Source organism: Phyllostomus hastatus, unplaced genomic scaffold, assembly GCF_019186645.2.
Source record: "Phyllostomus hastatus isolate PE091 unplaced genomic scaffold, TTU_PhHast_1.1 phas_contig_244, whole genome shotgun sequence".
Taxonomy (NCBI): Eukaryota; Metazoa; Chordata; class Mammalia; order Chiroptera; family Phyllostomidae; genus Phyllostomus; species Phyllostomus hastatus.
The window spans coordinates 792,863-816,014 of record NW_025333796.1 but is presented as its reverse complement, the minus strand read 5'-3'; the positions used below and the strand labels follow the sequence as shown (position 1 = coordinate 816,014).

At 63.6% G+C, this 23,152-nt stretch overlaps 1 protein-coding gene across 3 annotated transcripts in view; it reads left to right on the top strand.

The window, feature by feature from the left end:
- Positions 1-23,152, top strand: part of PRKAG2 (protein kinase AMP-activated non-catalytic subunit gamma 2) — a 180,000-nt gene that overhangs the window by 91,423 nt on the left and 65,425 nt on the right. For all 3 annotated transcript variants that reach the window (XM_045837752.1, XM_045837753.1, XM_045837755.1), the window contains one exon: positions 21,452-21,669. In XM_045837752.1, the coding sequence (XP_045693708.1) occupies positions 21,452-21,669 (218 nt within the window). The remainder of the gene's footprint in view (positions 1-21,451; positions 21,670-23,152) is intronic.

The window sequence follows — 23,152 nt, the reverse complement described above, 5'->3', positions numbered from 1 at the left end:
TCCCTCCAGGGTCCCCTGGGCCCCTCTGGCTTTCTGCTGCTTATGCATGGCAGATGGGCCAGCAGGCGGCCTTCTGGGGCAGAGCCTGTATGCCACACGAGCCCCGAGGACTCCCCCTGGGTCAGGCCCTTAGAGCCGCGGCGGCGGGAAGGTGAGGAGGCCCCAGGCGTGAGCGCCGAGAGACGGCCCCGTCACTTCCGGCCCCTGGTGACCGGTGATTCCCAGTGGTCGGGGTTGTGCTCTGTCGGGGGTGTCCCCGGGGTGGCCAGAGACGGGCTGGGCCTTGGGGGACGCCCTCCCTGGCTTGAGCAGCAGGGCCTTCGCCAGGGCAGGCTCGGTGGGCTCGGAGCCACCCGCTCGTGCACGGGCTCCGCTGAGACCCCTTGGGCAGGCTTCCCCGTGATGGGCGGGCGCGTCTGCTGTGCTGGGCCACATGCAGCTGCGTACAAAGTCGGTGCCTGACCGTCACCCCCGGATGGGTGCCACCTACCTCTGACCACCCGCGGTGGACCGGCCCGGGCCACGTACACGTGCCCTTCCGTCTCCGCCCTGCCCCGCAGGACTGGGAAGACCCGGGCTGCAGGGTGGGGCCCTGGCCCCACGGCAGGGGCCTCGGGGCTGGAGGGGCGGGGTCTCGAGCTGGCGTGTGGGACTGTCGGGGGAAGGGCGGCGGTGTGGCGGGCCACCCCGAGGCCAGCCCTCGTCCCTGAGGTCCCACGTGTGTGGCGTGCACCAGGAGAAAGGGACCGCGGCTCTCTCTCTGACTTTGGAGCCGGGGCACTTCGGCAGAGAGAAGGAAGTGCACCCCGGTCTTAGGCGGAGCTCTGGAAAGCCCTGCGGATGCTGACACGATGCGGAAAGCTGACAGGGCGGCTTTGCTTCTGGGCCCTGGTGAGAACCCGCCGCGCCTGCCCCACACAGCCCCTTCTCTCCGAAAAGTCCCGCTCTCCGCTGCCGCTGCCCGCAGCTGCTCCGCTGGCCTCCGCCCACGTCCTCTTACGTAAGGCGGCGAATCAGGGGCCGGCCTGACAGGGCACGTGGCTCCTGCGTCAGGCTTCGCGCTGGGCTGAGTGCAGGAGACATCGCAGTGTCCTCCCCCCACCCCCCACCCCCTATGCCCAGTCCCCGCTGCACAGACACAGGCACCGCCCCACCCAACAGCACGGACCAGCAGGCATCAGCCTTGTGCGCATTCCTAGCACCTTATCCTGGCCCCCCGCCTGCAGGCACAGCCCCCCACCGTCTGTCTCCCTACAGAGTGTCTGTCACAGACAGTTGGGCTGCAGCAGGCGCCCCACCTGGTGGTGTCCAAGGCCAGCTCAGCGTGACGAATGGATGCTGGCACGCGGGTGTCGGCTCTGTGTGCGGCCTGCTGGGAAATCCTGTCTGGGGCTCAGGGCTCCCGACCAACTTTCCCGCAGGATTAACGTGTGTGGTGCATGTGTGTGCGTGTGTGCGTGTGTGCAAGGCAACAGGCCGACCAGCCTCCGTTCTCTCATCGGCCGGAAGGAACGGGAGCCCGGCAGCCCCAGCCAGCAGTGACACCGCAGGGGTTCCCAGAGCAGCTGGGCAGCAGTGCGCTGCAGCGCGTGCCTCGGACTCGGAGACGGTCTCGCTCGCCTGCTGACGGCCGGAGCTGTGTCCAGCATCGCCGTGTCTCGCAGTGTTTGATGGCATCCCGGATGCCAGAGAAACTGCGTTCCGCTCGGGGCTCTCTCTGTCCTGCGGCCAAAGCGGCCCCAGGCAGGCGTGATGGGCACCAGCATTCTGGGGCAAAACCGTCGGCTGGGGGGCTGTTCAGACTTGCGCCCCTCACCTCCTAGCCCCACTCCTACTGCGCGTCTCTGGGCGGTGCTCTCTTGCTGTCTGTCTGTCTGTCTGTGCGTCCTGCAGGCAGAGGGATGAACCCTCCCTTACAGTTGGCATTCTGTTCCATCCGGTGGACCCGTGCGCCCAGCACCCTCCTGCCTTGGGCTCTGCCTCTCCCCTCTCCCCCGAGACCTTTGTGCTGAACGAGTATGTCCGTGGGAGACAGCAGCAGCAGCCCCAGGGCATGCGGGCGTGCCTCCTCGTGGGAGCGAGTGTGTATAATCTCAGACTTGTGGTCTGTGACAGCCCCAACGTAGAAACCGCCCGGATGGCGCCCACGGTAGCAAGGACCGCCGCACCTCAGTAAAGGGGTCTCCCGAGGCAATGAGAGTGAATGGCACAGCACATGGGGGTGCACCTCACCCACAGAACGAGCAGGATACAAGCTCTCCGGGCGCACTGGTGTCCCAGACCAGACCGGCAGAACTCCTCATGGTGATTATCTTGGGAGGTGGGCGGGGCTGCACGGGTGCGGGATGGGGCTCCTGGGGAGTGATGTCTGTTCCTTATCTGAGAGCTGCTCATGGGGCACCCTCGCTTGTGCAAGGCATGCCCTCGCTTGTGCAAATCGGTGCACTTCCCTCCCATAAATCGTTCTCACAAACCCAAGCAGCAGGAAGCTGTGGAGGACGGGAGCGATCGGCGTTCATTGCGTGGACGATGCGCACAGGCCCTCGGGAGCCGGCAGGATGGAGGCCGGCGCTGGGAGCGGAACTGCCGCGTCGGGACGGCAGACGCTGGTGGGCGAGACAGCGGCTTATTGGCCCCCTGGGAGCCTGAGTCGGAGGCGGCCCGGAGAGCCGGCTGGAGGAGTCCTTCAAAGGAATCCTCTTGCTGGCCGCGGCTGCCTCCTCTTTGCAGAGCTTATCGATTGCGGCGGCAAAGGGCCGCCTCTCTCCTTCCCGTCTCTGCCCCTCCCTGGCTCTGCTGAGGAGGGAGTCAGGGGTGCGAAGGGGCGTTAAAGAAAGATGAGCCTTCTTGTCGTCGGCCATGTGAGAGGCCCAGAGGGAGGGCGGCTGGGGGTGTCTTCCGGCCAGGCCCCCCTTCTCTCTCGAGCTCGCCGGCTGGGCCACACCCCTGAAGGAAGGAGCTGGTCCAGGGACAGCTGGGCGACACAGGCAGGGAGGAGTGCCCGGAGGCAGAAGCACGCCGTGGGCCGTTCAGCGTCAGCCTCGCTTGGTTCTGGTGCTCAGGCTGTTCCCTGCAGCCCTGGCCTTGGGGGCGTGCCTGCAGCCCTGAACTCGGGCCCCTCCTGGGAGACATCTGGGCGCCGGTCCTCCCTCCTCCTGCCATCAGCCCGCTCCCCCTGTCAACTTGGCCGTCATCAGGGACTGAGCTCCTCGGGCCTCACGTGTGATCATTCATTCTTGCTACGGTCTTCGTCAGTAGTTTGGATGTGTTAGCGTGAGAGTCTTGGAAGTGTGTGCACGTCTCAACCTGAGGATCGGTTACTAACAGGAAAGTGTCGAACTTCAGGGTTGTATTTGTCTACGCACAGAACGGTGATGGCGTGCCCCTGGCGGGCTTATTGGCAGATGGCCGGGGAAGACAGATAAGAGGGCAGGAGGGGCTCACTCTGTGGACTGGGTCTCGGGTTCCAAGTGGTCCTGGCCGTGTGCTGTCCGCGTCTGTGAGGGCTCTGGCCCCGATGTCAGCGTTACCTTCTCGTGCTGGGGAGGAGCCTGGAGCCTCTGACCACGAGGGTGTCTCTCCCGCTTGAAGGCCAGGGACCAGGGGTGTGGAGGATACGGAAGACAAGTCCAGCCCAGCCAGACAAAAGCTGGCTTCTACTGAGAATCAGGCTCTTGCTCTTTGCGTCTGTCTTAGAAAGACACGCCGCAGAATGGCACTGTCCAGAACTCTCTGCAGAGACGGCAGTGCTCTCTGTCTGGGCTGTCGCACTGGGTAGCCGGGAGCCGCACGTGGCCACTGAGCGCCGGCAATACGGACAGTGCGGCTGTGTCAGTGCCTGGGGCAGCTGGGACACAGCGCCACCAACCAGGTGGCTTAAAACTAGGCTCTTCTCTCTCTCGGTTCTGGAGGCTGGACGTCTAACATCGGGGTCTCACCAGGTGGGCTGCTGCGGGAGGCTCTGAGGGAGACCCTTTTCCATCCCGTCTCCCCGCCGCCGCCGGGGCTGGCTGGCCGTTGTCGGCTCGTAGATGGGTCACTCCCCTCCCCACCCCCACCCTCCCACGGTGGCGTCCACGGGCAGTGTCTGTCCAGTCTTCCCTCTTCTTTTTTTTTAAATACATCTTACTGATTATTCCATTACAGTTGCCCCAATTTACCCCCTTTGGCTCCCCTCTCTCAGCACCCCCATTACCTCCAGCAGTGCACCGCTTTAGTTCACGTCCATGGGCCCTACATAGAAGTTCTTTGGCTTCTCCATTTCCCACACTATTCTCGCTCCCCCCCCCACCCCGTCTGTTTTGTACCTACCATTTACACTTCTTGTTCCCTGTACCTTTTCCCCCATTTCCCCCTCCCCCTCCCCACTGATAACCCTCCACGTGATCTCCTTATCTGTGATTCTGTTCCTGTTCCAGTTGTTTGCTTCGTTTGTTATTTTAGATTCGTTGTTGATAGTTGCAGATTTGCTGACATTTTAATGTTCATAGTTTTGATGTTCTTCTTTTTCTTCAATAAGTCGCTTTAACATTTCATACATAATAAGGGCTTGGTGATGATGAAAGCTAAGGGATCTCATCATCGCCAAGCTGAAGCACTGTCTCTGCCCTTCCATTCTAACTGACAGCTTTGCTGGGTAGAGCAATGTGGGATGTAGGTCCTTGCCTTTCATGACTGTGAACACTTCTTGCCAGTCCCTTCTTGCCTGCAAAGTTTATTTTGAGAAATCAGCCAGTAATCTTATGAACACTGCTTTGTAGGTAACTGTCTCCTTTTCTCTTGCAGCTTTTAAGATTCTCTCCTTATCTTTACTCCTTGGCATTTTAATTATGATGTGTCTTGGTGTGGGCCCCTTTCGGCCCATCTTCTTTGGGAGACTCTGGGCTTCCTAGACTTGTGTGTCTATTTCCTTCACCAAATCAGGGAGGTTTTCTTTCATTATTGTTTCAAATACGTTTTCAATTTCTTTTTCCTCTTCTCCTTCCGGCCCCCCTATGATTTAGATGTGGGTGCGTTTGGAGATGTCCCGGAGGCTGCTTAGTCTATGCTCATTTGTTTGTTTGTTTGATTGTTTTTTTTGAGTTCTTGTTTCTTCTTGCTGTTGTGATTGAATGCTTTTTCCTTCCTTGTATTCCATATCATTGATTTGATTCTAGCTTTCTTCCCTCCACTGTTGGTTCCCTGTAGATTTTTCTTTATTTTGCTTAATATAACCTTTATTTCTGCCTGGCTTTTTTTTTATATTGTTGCCATACTTAGTGAGTTGTTTGAGCATCCTGATCACCGGTTCTCTAAACTCTGCATCTGATAGGTTGGTTATCTCTGCTTCCTTTCTTTTTTTTTTTTTTCTTGGAGTTTTGTTCTGTTCTTTCAGTTGGGCCATATTTCTTTGTCTCCTCACTTGGGCAGCCTCTCCGTGCTTGTTTCTGTGTATCAGGTGGAGCTGCTTTGACTCCCTGTCTCAGTAGCGTGGCCTATTGTGGAAGAGCGGACCTGTCAGTTGTGTGGGACAGAGGCTGAAGTGGTCGCCAGGGCAGGGCGAACTGTTTCACCACTCCGTGACTCTGTGTGGAGGAGGGGTCAGAGAGGGGACAGTGCCACTACCTGGCTTCTGGAGGTGTGCCCGGCACTTGTCCCGTTTCCAGTTACTTCACTTTCTCCCCTTGTGCCACTTGGCAGCTGTTGCCCTGGCGCTGAACCCCGGGGGGGGGCTCCGTGTAAATCCTAAGTCCATGCAGGCCCTTTAAGAGGAGTCTCCTGATACTCTGGCCGTTTCTTCCCCTGCCCTAGCCCCCACTGGTCTTTACAGCCAGACCTTATGGGGACTTCTCTTCCTGGCACTGGAACCCTGGGCTGGGTGGTCTGGTCTGGGACTGGGATCCCTTGCTCCTAAGGTATCCCTCCTGATTTTTACCCACCACGCGTGAGTGCGGGACCGCCTGTTACGCTGCCTCTGCCAGCTACTCCCGGGGCTCCGGGCTCCGTGCCCCTCTGCCGCTCCGCCCCTCCTGGCCGTCCGGACGAACGTGGCTGCATTAAGCCCTTGCTTGTCGGACCTCCTTACAGCTCAGCTTTCTGATGCCTCTGGGTGATACTTGTTCTGGCGTCGAGTTGTCCTTTTCTCTGTACTTGTGTGAGGAGGCCAAGCATGTTTGCCTACGCCTCCATCTTGACCAGAAGTGCTCTAATCCGTATTTCCCTCTTCTTGTAAGAACACCGGTCATACTGGGTCAGGCCCACCCTAATGACCTCATTTTAACTTCATTACCTCTGCAAAGACTCGATTTCCAATTAAAGTCACATTCACAATTTTTAGGGGGGTTGGGAGTAGGATTTCCACATGCACAATTCAACCCGTCACAGCGACAAGGAACTGATGTTTTTCTTTTATTTCTATTAAGCGTGAACAGCCACACGTGGCTCGTGACCGGCCCCAGGCCACACAGTGCAGAGGGTGCAGGGAGAATCTGGGTAATTCAGCATCGAGGTTCAGAGCCACCCTGCACCCGGCGACTGTTCTGAGGTGTTGGGTGAGGCTGCTTCCCTGGACAGCGGCCCCTGAGGACTAGGGGCATTCAGACAGGTGACGGGAGGGGGGGGGAGGCCTGGCTGTCTGATGGGTGCTTCTGTGTGTGCTTTGTGGAGTAGTTGGCACAGCAAGGCTGCCTCGTCTGTGTGCAATGCCTGGGGCCCCCGCGTCACCCTCAGGTGACATCAGATCCCCAGGCAGGACGCACGTGTCCTGCAGAGACGCGCGGTCTCTGAGCGGGTGGGACCAGGGCTGAGGATCGGCCAGGGCCGGGCACGCAGCCAGGCCTTTCCTGGATGGAAGGAATGGTGTGGAGAGCAAGGGCCTGGGGCCTGGCCACACAGGGGAGCCGCCCTCGGGCCTGTCCTCGGGCGTGGGGCCAGGGCACGCCCAGGCTGCCCCGGAGCCCAGGCAGCTGGCTCTCACGGTGAGTCCCAGGCCAGCCCACCCATCACCTCGAATTTTGTCAGCGGTGCACAGTCCCGGGCCTCGGGCCCGGCTCCCGCACCCCCACACCAGGAGTGTGGCCGGGAGCCTGCGCTCTGACGGGCCCAGCAGGGGCCCGGCTGTTGCTCACGGCCTGAATGGCCACCCTGTCCTGCCTGAGAGTCGCCGAGGGGCAGACTCGGATTCCGTGGGTCCGGGTGGGACCAGAGTGTCGGTGCGTCTAGCAAGCCCCGGTGATGCCAGGCCGCTCGGTCCTCCGCCCACTCTTGGCATCGCCGGGGTCAAGAAATCGAGCTCCCTGAGGGCCGGGCCTCTTCTCACTGCCCCCGGCACCCAGTGCAGAGCCTTGCCAACAATACGCTTCGTTCATTCAACGTGAAATATGTGGGGGCCATAGACGGGGCCCCGAGCACCACCTCCTGGTCCCCTCGTGGGGGAAGAAAACATGTTGCGGTCACTTACTCAGTGACCCCTTTGCTGCTAAATGTTAAACAAAAGCCACGTGGCTCAGAGCCGCGTTGCCAGGTTTCGGCGACGCCATTTCCTTAGTCTCGGAAGCAGCGAAACGTCGGCAGGCGCAGCTGTTGCCGGTGGTGGTGCACTGTCTTCGCAGCCTGGGGGCTCTGCTTTGTGGCCGCCGGTGGCAGCAGGCCGCTGTCCCCCTCCACCACCCTCTGGCTCCCCTACCTGCCCATCCTCCCGGTTTATTGAATGCTAATCACTCCCACGGGCCTGCCTCCCTGCCAGGAGCGCCCACCCCCACACCCAGGGCCCTCGGCCTCTGCTCTGCTGTGTGCCGGGCCCCTCGTCCCACTCGCTCTCACTTTGGACGCTCTTCCCTTCCCCGAAAGGGCCCCTGCGCGCGCAATCACACGCCTGCCTGTGCTGCGGCTTCATGGGATCGTGCGCTTCTGTCTGCCTCCTCGGCCCATCCCGGTACCCCTTGTCCCCCACACGGCCCCGCCGGACGCTTCACCGTGCAGCGGGCACCCCGTCGATGCTCGCCGTCCCCTCCACTGATTCTTTCAGAGCAAAACTGCTCTGAAAACCCTCTTTCCTGTTGCCTAATCAAAAACTAAACATGGCCAGTGGCAAGGGAACCCCCGATACCACCTCCTCTGTGACACAGATTGAAGAGAAATGCTTCCCCGTGTCACCCCCAGTGAATCCGGGGCACCGCCACCGCCGCGGTGACCCCAGCCCCTCTCTCTCTGTCGGGACCGGGCCGGCCGCAGCCGCAGCCCCGCGCGGGGCAGGAAGGCAGCCCTGGAGAGGGGGACGTGCCCTAGCCCCCAGGCCGGCCCCCGCCAGGCCGTCATTGTACCTCTGCCCTCGGTGTCTCAGGGTCCCCGCGACACTCTGCTCAGCTGTCGCGGCTCCCGAGGGGAAGCAAGCGGGGAGCCTGCCAGAGCAGCCGCAGCCAGAGTCCCACGTTGTTGGGACCACACAGGCCGCGCCGTTCCGAACACGCCCCCACCGTGTCCTTGAGGCTGCCGCTCCCCTCCAGGCCGTCCGCACGCCCGTCCCAGCGCCTGGACTCATCCGGGTCCTTCTGACCCAGAAAAGACGGACGGGCCCCACTGCCTCTCTCGACCTGGCCACCCTGAGGCAGGGCCACGCTCGCCTCTCCCTCCCGGGGGGTCTGGGGACAGGCGGGCCGAGGGTCCGAGCCGGCAGCCGGCAGCTGGGCTTGACCACAGGCCTGGGGGAGACGGAGCCGCTCGGCTCACTGCTCCCGAGCTCCAGGGCCCGGCCGCGGGGCGGGTGGCTCCGTCCCCTCCCAGCAGACAGCTGGCCAGCTTGGGGACAAGGACGGGCTGGCTCCTCCTCTTTCCCTGTCCTCCAGGCCGCCCCTTCCCACCTTTCCCTCCCAGCCCTGTTCCCTGTCCTTGGCCAGAAAGGAGAGGAAAGGCTTGCCCCGCCCCACCCTCACCTGGATCGCCAACCGTTTTTGAAAGTTTGGCCACGGCGAGAGGCAGGTTGGATGGGGGACCTCTTGTAACCTTTCGTAACTGGGGGTGAGGGTCTCCTCTTAGACATTCAAAGTCTAGGCAAGGAGAAGAGGCCCTCATTCCGGGCCAGAGCAGAGGCGGTGGCACTTGGACCTGGGTGACAGCCAGAGGGAGGCTCAGGCCTGCAGAGCAGGTGACCACAGTCGTGCGAAAGGCCTAGGTGTGTCCCCCAATGTCCCCCACGGTCCCCCGTGGGCCGGGTTTGCAGGTCTGTAGGCCGGAGTGTCCCACGCTTGGGGCTACGGGCTCGGCCAGTGCCCAGCCTTGCAGCTCCTGCCCAGACCCCCCCGGTAGGGCCATGGCTCTCAGCTTCGGGAGTGGAGGGGCTGCCCGGCATAGGGGGCGGAGGTGCCGCCGGGCACAGGGGGCGGAGGTGCCGCCCGGCACAGGGAGCGGCGCAGGGGCTCAGCTTCAGCGTGCCCATCTCACTGCGGGCCACACTGAGGCCCAGACTGCAGTGAGCGGCCCTCCTGGGCTAGACCTAGGCGTGGGCTGCTGAAGTCGGTGCAGAATAAGGTGGAAGAGGGCGGGGCCGAGCCCCCTACCAGGGTGGTCACAGCTCTGGGCACAGTGTCCAGCTCTGGGTCGGCCCCCCCAGAGCCCCCAGTGAGCTCATCCGTGAATGACCTGCCGGATGGCCTGTCATGGGCGCCTGCGTGAGGGGCCTGTTCTCCCTGGGAGCCCCTCGTGGTCACTCTCGGTCACTCGCAGTGGGGCATTTGCCGCCGCCCCCCCCCAGGGCTGCTGCCCGGTGCTTTCTCAGGAGGCTGCACCGCCGAAGGGGGAAGTGCCCGGCTTCGGGATGCCGTGGTCACGTCAGAGGGAGCGGGCTCAGCCAAGACACGGGAGAGCAGGTGACCGCCGGTTTAATTTACACAACACCGAGTCATCGGCCGTGCCCAGCCGCGGGCTCTGTGCCCGGGGACACACCCCTGCCCGCCCTCCCCCCACCCCCACCGTTATGTCACCTCAGCAGCCTTAGCAGGTGTCATGTAAATGTCACATTACCCTTGGCAGGGCTTCTCAGATAGCGCGTCGGAAACTTGGCCTCGGGAAGGAGGCGAGGAATGCGGGACACCTCCCCGGGGCCCCTCCCACCGTGGGCCTGGTGACCCGCGGGGGGTCCTGTGACTGTGTCCAGGCGGGCCTTGGCACAGGCTCGGAGGGGTGGATTCCGGCCCCGAGGCACGGAGGGGTGTCCCCAGGAGTGTCCGGGGGCCATGTGGGTCCCGGCCACCTGGCTCCTCGTGCCGGGCTCTCTGCGTCAGAGGGACGGGCACGCGGAAGCCTGCGGGCGGGCTGTCAGGAGACCGCCGCCACCGCCACAGGGAGGGGCAGCCAGAGGAGAGACGAAGCCGCAGCAAGGCTGGGGGTGGCTTGAAAAGAAAGCTCTGCGGTCCGTTGGTCCGGCGGGGCGGTGTTCAGGTTTGAAAAGGAGGACGTTCTGGCACACGCTGCTACCACGTGATGAGCCCTGAGGACACTGTACCGGGTGACAGCCACCGGTCTCACGGGGACAAGCGTGACTCCACTTGGATGAGGTCCCCAGAGTCGTCAGACTCACAGGGGCAGGAGGGGGTGCTGGGCGCCGAGGTGGGCATGGGGACAGTCTCGGTTCAGGGGCACGGGGCGGCGGCTGTGTGTAGTGTGAGCGTGTGTGACGCCGCTGTGTCGTGCGCTTGCAGTGGTTCAGGAGGTAAAGTTCACGGCCGGCGTGTTTTACCACAAGTAAAAATATTTGAGAGAGACAGTTCTGATCAACCAGGTAGGTGGCTCGGACATTTGGACGAATGCATTTCTCGGGTACTAAAAAAGTACACGGGCAGTCCACATACAGGTTTCTAAAACACCAACCAAAATGTCATGTTTTGTCACCCGAGAATATGTTTATTAATTTGACAGAGAGAGAAAGAGAAACATCAATCAGTTGCCTCCTGTTCGCACTGGGACTGGGGATCGAACCCACAGTCTTTTTGGTGTACGGGGTGATGACGCTTCAGCAGCTGAGCCGCCTGGCCAGGGCTGCCATGGTGCTTTAAAATGGAAAAGGCCTGCCTACGCGGGGGCACAGACCCCTCTGCTGGGCCGGGAGTGGCTTCGAGGGACCAAGCCGGCCACGGGGAAGCCTCAGGGGACAGGGAACCGGGGGGAGGGGCCGGCTGGAGTCGTCCCTCCTGCAGAAGGCACCACTGGGCCAGGGCCAGGCCCTTGCTCCTCTGCTCTGGACCCCTGTGCACCCCAGCGAGAGCCCCGTGACCTTCTGGTGGCCTGGACCCTTCTCTGTGCTCGGACCTGTGCCGGGTGCTCAGGTCCACGGGAGGACTCAAGTCACTGACTGGTCTCAGGGTCTCAGGCCGAGGGCTGGGTGCGCCTGCCTGCAGGCCCCTCCCTGCTCCCTCCGCAGGGACCTTCTTCCCTTTCCCCTGCCTGACCTTTGAACTCTCTCCAGCCAGTCCGCAGGGCGGAGGAGGGTGCCTGAGCCCCAGGGGCTGGGAGCCAAGACCTCACTCCTTTTCCCTGCTCAGCAGTGGTGGCTCCGTCCAGTCTCCCGAGATGACATTCCGGCCGGAGGGCGGGGGTGCCAGCTGCTATTTTTAATGGAGCAGGCCTGGGGCCCCAGCGTGGAGGCGTCTCAAGGCCCGGGGAACTGGGCCCCAGGCTGGCCAGCCGAGGCCAGCTGGTGGGCAGCCCTGGGCTCGCCTAGAGCGCTCCCTGAGCCAGGCAGGCGCGGTGACAGTCTGCGTATAGCACCTTCACCCATTCCGGCATCTGGTGCCGCGAGTTGTGACAAAAACAACCATCGTGGCCACCAAAGCCCCTTCATGCCCTTTCACAGGCAGCAGCCCCTCCCCCACCCCCAACCCCTGGCCACCTCCAACTTTTCTGTCCCCTGTCACTTTGCTTTTCCCAGAACGTCGCACACACGCACAAGTGCAGCGAACAGCGGTCGGGGCACCGCGGGAGACCGGCCCACACGGCGGCACTGGGGGTCCTTCCTCGTCGTTACCGAGCGGTTCCTCGCTGTGTGGGTGCACCGTTCGCTCATGACCTCGCCAGCCGAGGGACGTCCGGGTCTTGCCCGGTTCAGGGCAGCTGTGAATGAGGCTCACGTTTAATTCCCGTCTCCCTCCTGACTCCGGGGTGAGCACCTGGTGGTAACGTGCTCGCCCTCCCTGCCTCTCCCTCGGGGAGGTGCCCGTCCCACCGCCGCCGGCCGCTCGTCTCACCGGGCCACTTGCCCTCGCGCTGCCGAGTTGTGGGAGCTGCCGGCCGGTCTGGACGTGTGTCCTCCTGCATCGCCCGTGTGCTGCGCACACACACCTTCTCCCTGTCACGTGCCGCTGTCTCACGTTCCTCCCTGTGCCTTCGGAAGACCTGACGTGTTCGGTTCTGATGAAACCCGACTTTCCCACCCATTCTTTTGTGGACGGTGCCCGTCGGGCGCTCGGCTGAGCGAGGGCGCCTGGTGAACGCGGCTCACACTCATCAGAGGGAGCGTGTGCGGCCCCGTGTGCTGGCGGCCGGGCGGTAAGGGACCGTCACCACGGCTCGTGCTCGCCGGGGAGACGGGCGTGTAACAGAGAGGCCGCAGCACATTGTCACTTGACAGCATTGGAATGTGCCGGACGCACGCAAGGCGGGAATAATCAGCTCTGGGAGCCAGAGCGGGCCCAGCACGGAGCCGGTGGTCAGTGCTGAGGGCCCCGTGCACAGCGTTCCGACAGCGTTGCCCACACACAGCTCCGGGCACCGGGTGAGGGGGCCAGAGAGAGGATTCAGCCTCGTGGAGGCAGGAGGTACTAACGGGGTGCAGCCCAGTTCGGGTCCCCCCTGCATTTCCTGGCCCAGTGACAGTCCCTGCACGGAGTCCCATGCAGGGGAAGATGTCGCCCAGAGCAGCCTTCCGGAGGCTGGCCGAGGTGACTGGGCTGCGGAGCCTTTCAGGCGACAGCAGAGTGCCCCAGGGGTGACCGGGCCGTCAAAGAGACCCACCAAGCACGTGCGGTATTTGGGAGGGGGCAGGGGGCTCTCCAAACCCTCAAATCGTGCTGATAGGGGGCTGCCTTCTTATGGCCCATAAAACAAGCTCAGGTAGCCCTGGCCGGGTGGCTCAGCTGGTTGGAGCATTGTCCCGTACACCAAAAGGTTGTGGGTTCAACCCCTGGTCAGGCACATGCCTGGGTTCTCAGGTTTGATCCCCAGGCACAGCACCTATGGGAGGCAACCAATCAGTGTTTCTGTCTCTCTTTCTTCCTCTCTAAAATCAATAAACACATCCTCTCTAAAATCAATAAACATATCCTCGGGTGAGGATGAAAAAAAAACAAAACACAAGCTCAGGCAGCGGCAGTGCCTGTCAGTCAGACGCTGGAAGGTAAGGAGCTCTAGGCTCCCCAGAGAGACGGTCCTGTTCCCAGCCCCCGCTGGTGGGGTTGCCAGCCCTCCCCCGAGAGCCCAAGGAGACGTCCAGGCATGTGGTTGTCACCGTCTGTCATTCCTCGGGAGGCAGGTGAGCAGAACAGCCCACGGAAAGCCGCGCCAGGGCCGAGGCCCAGCCTGGATGCCTTCCCAGCCCCGGGCCTCCCGGCCTCGCCCGCACCCTGTCTAGGCTCCCGGCACCTGCCACCCACGGGGCCCAGCGGGTGAGGCCAGGAGGCGTGTGCGTTGAGTCAGCAGACCCACAGGAGAGCTCTGGTCGGAGCCCCGGCGGCTGGCTGCAGCGGCACCCTGGGCAGTGAATGCCTGGGACTGGCCGGCAGCCACCGCCGGGCCTGCCTGCGGGGACCCAGTGGAAAGGCGAGTGCTGGGCGGGGGCGGGGGTCACGCTCACCCACAAGCCGCCTCCCCAGCTCTGCCTCCTCCTCCCGCTTCCCAAGGGGAGGCCTGGAAACTGCGCTCCCGGGGCCCACGTGCCGCAGTGCCTGGTGGGATAGTGCACGCTGACCGGTCGGAGACCTGCACACGCGAAAAGGCCCAGGACGCACCTGGGGGAGGGGACGGTGGCTCAGAGCCCTTCCTGGAGGGTGGTGGGTCACTGTCGCCCACCCAGGTTCTCGGTGACTCAAGCAGCTGACTTGCAGAAAGGATAGAAGAGACCCACGGCGCAGTGTCAGCTCGTGGAAAGCGTGCCCAGGAACCGGCGGGTGCGGGGGTCCTAGCCGTCCTGCTCTTCCCTTCGTCCTTCCCTTCGTGTGGTCCGCACGTCGCTGTCCCTCTGGCCTCAGGCTCCCTGCTCTCCCACTCCGGGTCCCTCGGCAGGGACACAGCCACTGGCCACGGCTGGCGCGGTGGGAGCCTGGCCGCCCTGTGGAAAGAAGGGCTGTGGGAAAGTTTGGAGCCCCCCGGGACCCCAAACCCTCCCCACCCGGCTCTTGGAGAGGCAAAACCGTGCCGACGTGCCTTCAGAGAGAGACAGAGCAGCCCAGTGCACGCTTCATGGCCGATTGCAGCAGGTTATCACAGGGTCACAGGTGTGGAAGGGTCACGCCCTTCCTGGTTTCGGGGGAATGTCCCCAGTGGCTGGAATAATAAGCAGGGGATGGACGCCCAGGAGTTCCGAGAGGGGCTAGAGGCAGGGCCACGTCCCAGACAGAGAGGGGAAGGCAGCAGGGCGTTCCCCGGTGGTGACCCGCCCGTCCCATCCCAGCAGGGCGGGTCCCCATGGGCCCTCGCACCAGACCTGCGGTGACGTCACAGTGCCACCTGCGTGTGGCGGGCAGGCTGGCTCTTTGGGAGCCGTCATCCGCCTGGACGGGCTGTGTTAGGGCGGCCTCTTGGAGAGAGCGAGGGCGAGGTGAGGAGGACTTGTTTGAGCTTGCATCGAAATCGGGTCCTGGCCTGAGAGCGTACCTGAGCAGGGCGGGGCACCTCGGGGTAGTGTGGGGGGCTCCTGCCCAGAAACATTCTGGCTTCTCCTGTGGGCGGCTTGAGAGAGCCTCCCCCTGCCCACCGGGCACCTTGGCGTTAGCCCGCAAGTGTGACGCTCTGCGTCCTCCTAGTAAATGAGGGTGCTTCCCTGTGTCCTCGCAGGGAATGGCAGTCACCACACTGACCCAGGAAGGAACCTAGGGTTCCTACTGGGGACCTGGCCCGCAACCCAGGTGTGTGCCCTGACTGGGAATCGAACCGGCGACCCTTTGGTTCGCAGGCCTGCACTCAATCCACTGAGCCACCCCCGCCAGGGCTGTCTGTTTTGTTTGTTTTTTTAAATCAACTTTTTTACCCACCACATGACCATCACGCTGTGACTGCAAGGTGACTTTGGACATTCTGCACCGTGTTTTGAACAGTTTCACTTCTGAAAGATGGTAGAGCTGATTGTTAAAAGAGTCGGCAAGTGAGGCTTGCGGCCCAGAAGCTGACTGCGAGTTCTCACCTGAACTGGGAGTGAGCTCAGGGCCGGCACAGACAGTGCCGGTGGTTTGTAACGCCATCCGGGCGGATCCCGGGCGGGAGGCTGGAAACTCCGCCCCGAGAGTGAGGGCCCCGGTGCGGTGGAGGGGGGTGGGGAGGGGCACCAGGTCGGTGTCTTTGAGGAGACGGGCGATTCTGGAGCATTCCAAGCAAGGTCTCAGAGCAGCCGGGACCCTGGCTGAAGGCTGCGTGAACTCCGGTGTCCAGAGATCAGCTTAAAGCCGGGAAGGGCAGAGGTTAGCCAGGCACAGGGAATGCCGAGACAGGAAAGGTTGAAAGTGGAAGTGACCCCTCTAGAGAAGCCATCCTCAGCAGAGCAGCGTGCGGTGGCGGGTGTGGAGAACGCGATGTTTGTGACGCAGTCCTCCCTGTAGGCAGCCTTCGGTCCCCACGCGGTTGTCTGGTCCAGGCCTTAAGAGCCGGAAGTGCTGAGCCACCGTACGGCTGCCAGTCCTACAGGTGACACTGGCACCCAGAAGTATCAGGGAGCCAACACGGGGGACTGTGCTGTTCACTCGGACTTGGTTAATGCAGGTCCCCCAGCTTTCATTAATGCAGGTGTAACCCAAATCTGGGCTCACCTGGTAACAACACTAACATCTCAGAAACAGTAGGTAACAGTGTCACCCAAGAGAATTGGGGCATCACGAACCCGAGTCCCAGAGTCTCAGTCTGTGGGTCCGGGCGCCTGCGGAGTCTGTGGGGGTCACCAGCGTCTTGCAGGGAGGGATGTGCAGAGCCACCGGCGGCCAGTGCCAAGGGAGATCAGCGTGGCGTGGAGCGGCACTCTGGTGCGTGGGGCTCGGCTGTCTCAGCAGTGGTCTGGAGCTGCCTCAGTTATACCTCGAGAGGGGTGCACCCCACCCTTCTGGGTCCCTTGATAAGTGTGTTGGCCCCCCTGCTGGCAAGTTGGGAGTCTCCCCGGGAGCCTATCTGTGGGTGGTCCCGCTCCGCAGACTCGGCTGTTCGGACCACGTGGGCAGATATCGTGGGCGTGTCTCCTTGCCGGCTGTGTCCAGCGTGACTCAGGTAGTTTCCCTCTTGAACCAAAGTGTCACCACTGACTGGTAGCCCCTGTGGTTGCCGTGAATAACTCCATTTTGTTTCCTATACTCTATGCCGTCTTGGCCGGACCCACGCCATTTCACTGGTCCTGCTTTCCACGGCAGGTTCAGCCTGCACCCCCCGCCCCCTCCCCTATGGATGCACTTGTGTCGCCCGGGAATTTCTGTCCCCCCCCACCGTGTCCCTCTGCGGCACGCTCCTCAGCAGCAGGGACCCTGCGGCTGCCTGGCTGTGCACCCTCGTTTGGCCCACTCTGCCTGTGCCACCGTCCCCCTGACCCTCGTCACCATCCCTCCAAAGTGAGGCACAGCACAAGCCCCTCATGTCCGTGACCAGTAGTTGTCTTAAGAAACGGCACGTAAGCAAACCCCTCATCCGGCATAAACTGAAAAGTTGCCTTTCCCATCCTGTGCTTCTTGGAATAATGGTCTACAAGGGCATTGTGAGGTCAGGAACGAGACAGATGTTCCGTTCTTCCCCGTGAGTTCGGACCACACGCCTGGAAAAGGCCCATCCAGGCAAGGGTGGGGAGGGCAGGAGCGCATGCCGGTACTCACCGCACGGCCGTCTGGTCTACCTGGCTCATGCCACCGAGGCGAGCGGTTGGCTGGCTCAAGGCCACGGCTCCTAGTGGTGAAGCCGCAGGCCAGTGCTCACGTTCCTCCTCCGGCGGCTCCCCCACCCCCCCACCCCCACCCACACCCCCTCTCTCCAGACGCAGCGCCTGCCAGCGCGGTCGGCCCTGTGAAGTCACCAGCCCCTGGCTCCCCGGTGTCTGGGGCCACTGGCCTGGCGGGCTGTGCGGCTGCCAGGAGCCAGTCTGCTCCCCACGGAGCCTGTTCCCTCGCCCTGGCCGCTGCCCGGGAAGAATCGAGGGCATTGTCCCTCCTTGACGGCTGTCCTGAACGAAGTCCTTAAGGAGCAGAAGAGGGAGGGGAGCCTTCTCTGGAGAACACAATGGGAAACCTGTCCGTCCTTCTGGGCCGTGGGAAAGTCCCCGGATTGGGGCAGATCTGTCTCCTTTCCCCTGGAGGCGAGGCCGGGGCTTCCCCTGTTCCTGGGACGCCACCGCCCCCAGCCTCAGCGATCTGCTCTCTGAGGCCTCCTGCCTGGGGCGCGCACTCGGCTCTCAGGTGCTTATCGGGCGATACTGTCGACCAGAGTCTGGATTTCGGGGCCACAAGAATCCCCGGCTCTGGGAAGGGAGCAGAGGGGAGGCAGGAAGGCCAGGCAGGAGGTGTCTTTGAACTTGGAAAGATTTCGGTGAGAGGATCCTTTTTCAGGGCCATGGAGCATCGTTCTGTCCCACCAGAAACAAATCATCCCCCCGCCGCCGCCAGCATGAGAAGCCCACCTTATCCCCTCGGCATCCCGGGCGGTCCAGGCGGTGCGTCTTCGGCCCCCGGCTTCTCTCTGGCCCTCGTCGGGACTGGGCTGGCATCGCCGCGGCGGCACCACATGGGCACAGCCTACCGGGCTGCGCTGCGGGAGAAGCAGACACTGCGGGCCGTGGTGTGAAGGGCCCGCCAGGGGGCAAGCCGCTGAGTCCCGGGCTCTTTAGCTGTTTCCACTTGAGGGACTGACGTTCCATGCCCCCAGAACGAGCCGGGGCTCCCGCTGGCTGCGAGTGTCCCTCACACGGCGGTGTCCGGGCTGGGACCCAGCAGAACGTCCTCAGTGGGACGGCCTGTCGGGGCGGGCGGGGGGCCGTGGGGGAGAGCAGGCAGGAGGCGCTCAGATGCCGTGTGAGCCGGCCTCTAGCTCAGAAGCACAACCGTGGTCGCAGAAAAGCGGTTTTCGGAGCAGATCATGCATGTCCGTGGCATGCAAGCTGGAAACTGGAAAGGCCGGGCCTTGGAAGTCTTCTCCACCAGCTGCTCCCGCACCCGGTGACGGCGCTTGCGGACCCTTGCAGCGGCACTCGGGCGAGTGCAGGCACTCCGGGCCCACGTGCGTGGTGCCGTTCCGTGCAGATGGCTGCGCGGGCCGCTTTTTCACGTGCCACCGCGCCACGGACACGAGTCACGGGGCTCGTCGCGCCCCGGGGCAGAATCGCAGCCGTCCGTGCGGGCGGGCCGGAGGTGTCGAACCTCTGCCTGAGAGCCGGCCTCCCTGCCTCCAAAGCAGCGTGGGGAGGACCGGCGCCCTCGCTGGCCACGCAGCGTCCCCAGGCAGGCGCGTCTGCGTGGTCGGGCGTGTGTGTGTGCGCCGCTTTGATCGGATTTTCCCGAAGTGCCGCGGCACAGGCACCTCCTTCCAGACTCCGGGCCTCTGCAGAGTCCTCCGTGGGCGCGGCGGGGGCCAGAAAGCGGGGGCACGGGCCAATGGAGGGGCTGGTTTAGGCTGTGCCTGGCGTGGGGCCAATGTGGGTGCTCTGCACTGTTGCTCGGGGCGCTGGAGGTCCCTGGGGCCAGGCCCTTCCCCCCAACGTGAGGAACCGACACCCCCTGGACAGTCCCTGCCCAGGGGACCTCCAGGGCTGCTAGGGTGTGGGTGCCCCTTAGACGGCTCCCACCGCGTCCCACTCCATTCCGCACCCCTGCCCGGCCTCTGCCCCGCCCCCAGAGCCAAGCCTGTGTCCTCGGCCAGAGTGAGAGCTGGGAGCAGGGACCGTGCAGCGTTCTCTGCTCCACTGTGACGCTGGGCACTAGCCCGTCCGAGGTGAGGAGCCAGGCCGGCGCCCCTGCTGAGGACTCTCCCTGGGAGGACCCTTCACCCACCTGCCATCCCCCCCCGGGGGGCCCGAGGCCAGCGAGGTGCCCAGGCCCCACGAGCGAACCTGCACAGGAGTCCCCGCTCCTGGTCCCCAGCCCAAGCTCCAGCAGCTGGGCCACCCCCCTGAGCCTTGGCTGGCGCCCTCATTCCTCACCCTCCTGGGGGCGTCTCTGGGGAGCACTGGTGCCATGAGGACGCGGGCGCCTGGCCCGGAGAAGGGCTGGGAGCTGGGCCAGGGGCCTCCTCCGTCGGCCGGCCTGCCGGAGCGGCTGCGCCGTCCCCTTCCCTCCCGCGCTCGGTCCTCGCTCTCCTTCCCCCCGCCCCGCCCTGACCCCCCAGCCCCCCCTGCAGCCCCACCTCAAAGCAGACCTTGCTTCTCAAGACCTCCGGGGAAACCTTGCATCCACAAAGCACCGGGGGCCTTGCTGGAGGAGGCCTATCCTCACTGAAGTGCCGAGATGCACGGAGGCGCGGCGGAGAGCAGTCTGTGTCCTGCTTGCGCAGGGGCTGCTCCAGAGGCCGGCCTGGGGCTTGGGGACCGCGAGTCCCACGGGGTGCGACTTGGTGGTGTGGGGAGGTGCCCCGGACGGGGACACCTGGACGTGTCTCCGTGGTTACTTCCACCCCGGAGACACACACCCGAGCCTTCCCCTTTCCCCGCTCCCTCCTGGCTCCTCGCTCCTCGCCGGTGGGTGGCTGGTGCGCATTTCCCCAGCCCCTCCCCTGACCCAGGGCAGCACGCGGCACAGGGGGCTCAGCCAAGGGGCCCGGGCCGTGGCTCTGTGGGCTGACCAGTCCTTGTCTAGGTCAGAAGCAGCCAGCCGGTGGCCTTGGCCGTGTCCCTCGGTATCTGGGCTCTGACTCGCCTGATGGAAACATTCTAAACAACACGTTGAACATGAAAATTCCGTTCAGTCACCTAGAAATCAGGGGAGACCAGACCCACACCCCAGCTCTGCTTCTCTCGGAAGACACGTCAGCACCGGGCAGCGTCACTGGGTGTCAGGGTCCCGAGGCCGCCGTGGCCACGCGCCGCACACCGGTGGCTTCAGACAGCAGGACAGCTGGACCCTGCAGCCCGGGGGCCGGCAGGGCCGCCTCCCTCCCCGACCCTGGGTCCGCTCCTCCCTGGCCTCCCGCAGCCGCGGGTGGCTGGTCGCCCCTGGGCCTGTAGGCACCTCGCTCCAGCCCCTGCCTCTGCCATCACGGGGCCTTCCCCTCCGTGTGTGTCTCTGTGTCCTGTCCCCTCAGGAGGACACTGGTCACACCGGGTGAAGAAGGACCCACCCTACTCCAGTATGACCTCATCCGACCTCGTATGACTGGGCGCTGGGGGTAGGACTTCAGGGCATCTCTTCAGGGGACGCAGTTCACCCCAGAAGGGCAGGTTCATGTCCCCAGTACCCCCCCCACCCCCGATCCGGTTCCTGCCCATCTGCATCCTCACTTTGCAAGGCCCCTTCCCAGTCCAGCCCCCCCCATACAGGCCCCCCCCCCCGCCTAGCACCCACCTTCACGGTACGCCCTCACTCCGCCGACTGACTCCCAGGGGCCGCATTTGCTGCGTGCATCAGGGCAGTAACGCCGCGTCCTTTCCTCTGGTCCTCGGGGACTGTCGTCCCATGGTGTCTGCAACTCCGACCTCAGTCCCTGTTGACTCCTTCGTGGACTCCCCCAGGTCTCGCCTCAGGCGGCAGGGGACGCGGGGCAGGTGCCCCCCACCCGGGTCAAGCGGGGTTTGACTGAGCGGGGGAGAGCAGCGTCTGCTGTGCGCGTGTGTGAGAGACCTTCCCCCAGACGGCCCCTGCACTGTCTGCGCACCCCCCTCCCCCCCGGAAGGGGACCCCACCCGTGGCTCAGGTTGGAGGACGAAGCCCTGGCTGGTGTGGCTCAGTGGACAGAGCGGGGCCTGCGAACCACAGGGTCGCTGGTTTGATTCCCAGTCAGGGCACAAGCCTGGGTTGTGGGTCAGGTTCCCAGTAGGGGGCGTGTGAGAGGCAACCACACACTGATGTTTCTCTGCATCTCTTTCTCCTTCCCTTCCCTGTCTGTAAAAATAAAGTCTTAAAAAAAGAGAGAGGGAGAAAAGTTGGATGACGAGGGGAGTTCTGGGCACAGCTCATTCTAAGGGATCAGACATCAGTTTGTAAAAGCTTGTTCCAATATTTGGAATTCCGTCGTTTCATTCTCGCCACCTTGAGATTGGGGCCCTTGGGCGTGGGGGGACCCGTGGGCCCCGGACTGACGACCCCTGTGGTCTCCCCCGCAGCCTCCGGCCTCTCGTCCTCGCCCTCGACGCCCACCCAAGTGACCAAGCAGCACTCGTTCCCGCTCGAGTCCTACAAGCAGGAGCCCGAGCGCCTGGAGAACCGCACCTATGCCTCCTGCTCCCCTCCGGACTCGGGCCAGCGCTTCTGCCCGTCCTCCTTCCAGAGCGCGGCCCGGCCCCCCGCGGCCTCGCCCGCGCACCACGCTCCCTCCAGAACCGTAAGTCCAGGCCTCGTCCCGGGGCCGGCGGCCGGGCGGCGGTGGGAGTCCCCTGGAAAGTGGCAACACCTGGAACTTGACCAGAAACGGGGTTTTTTTGGTTCCCTCGGCTTCTTTTTGAAAATCGGCCATTAAAAGTTTCCTTTGAATGGATCTTGAGGGGGAGAGACTCCAGTAACAAGTCACAGGCAAGGCAAAGGAAAAGCTTCTTAAAAATAGGAATTTGATCCGAGAGCTTTTAGCTTCTAAGTCTGATGCCGGACACGGCGTTGGCTGGGAGCATTCTTGAGAGGAGCCTTTCCAAGCGGAGTGGGGGCGGAGCAGCTGCCTTTGCTCCTCCTGAGAAGCAGCCCGTGGGGCTCCTGGGGAGGCCCTCTCCTGTTCCCGCTCCCCGCCGGGCCCTGGGCGTGCTCGCTGGACTCCGCCCCTCCCTGCCGCCCCGTCCTCCCGTGCTGGGCGCCGAGGATGCTCAGCGTGAGGTCTGTGCCCGGCCAGCATGCGAGAAGCATGCCCCTGAGCTCGATCTGCACAGACGTAGCTATTCTATTACGTTGTTTTCACTTCCTGGGGCTGGTGGGGCCAAGTGGCGCACACTGGGGACCCTGCACCACAGGAAGCTGCCGCGTCCCAGCGCTGGAGGCTGGGAGTCTGACGCCCAGGGGTTGGCGGGGCCGGGCTCCACCCGGGGCCTCTCGGGGAGGGTCCTGCCTTGTCTTGCCCAGCCTCACGGGGCCCCAGGCTCTCCTCGGTTTGGGGCAGTGGCCCCCCCAGCCGCCTCTGCCTCCCCTCCCCCCCCGTACACGCCTGTGTCCCCTCTCTCTGCGTTTGTCCGGGGCCACGGTTCCCTCCTCTTCCACGGACACCGGCCCCGTTGGGTCGGGGCCCAGCCTGACTCAGGATGGCCTCGTCTTAACTTGGTGACACCTGCAGAGACTTCATCTGCGAATAAGGTCACATTCACAGGTATCAGGGGTTAGGACCGCCACGTCACTTTTTGGGGGGGACACAGTCCAACCAGGACGGCTGTCACGTTGGGGAGGAAGTGGAAGCGCGGGTCACGCCGAGCACGCGCCGTGGCCACTCTCCCCGCGCAGGCGGTCCCCCTCGCTGGGGGTCAGCGGAGCGTCCTCTGTGTGTGTCCGGCGCTGGGGGTGCAGCGCGAGCTGCCGCTCCTGCCTTCCGGGCGGGCAGTCTGTCTTCCTGGGGACAGAGTGGCGCCGGAGAAACGTGAAGTAGACACAGCAAGCGGGTTGGGTGGGGATGAGTGGCGAGACACCCGGCCGTGACCGCAGGAGGGAGAAGGGACACCCCGCCGTCCCCTGAGGGCGGAGCGGACTCCCGTGCAGAGGGCTCCCCGCCGAGCTGAGCCCGAGTCACTGGTAGAGTTTAAGTGAGGGGCCAGGTGGAGAGCCTTCTAGGAAAAAAACAGCCACTACTTGGGGCGGGAATGAGTGTGCCGTGTGCTGGGAGAAGGAAGGGGCCA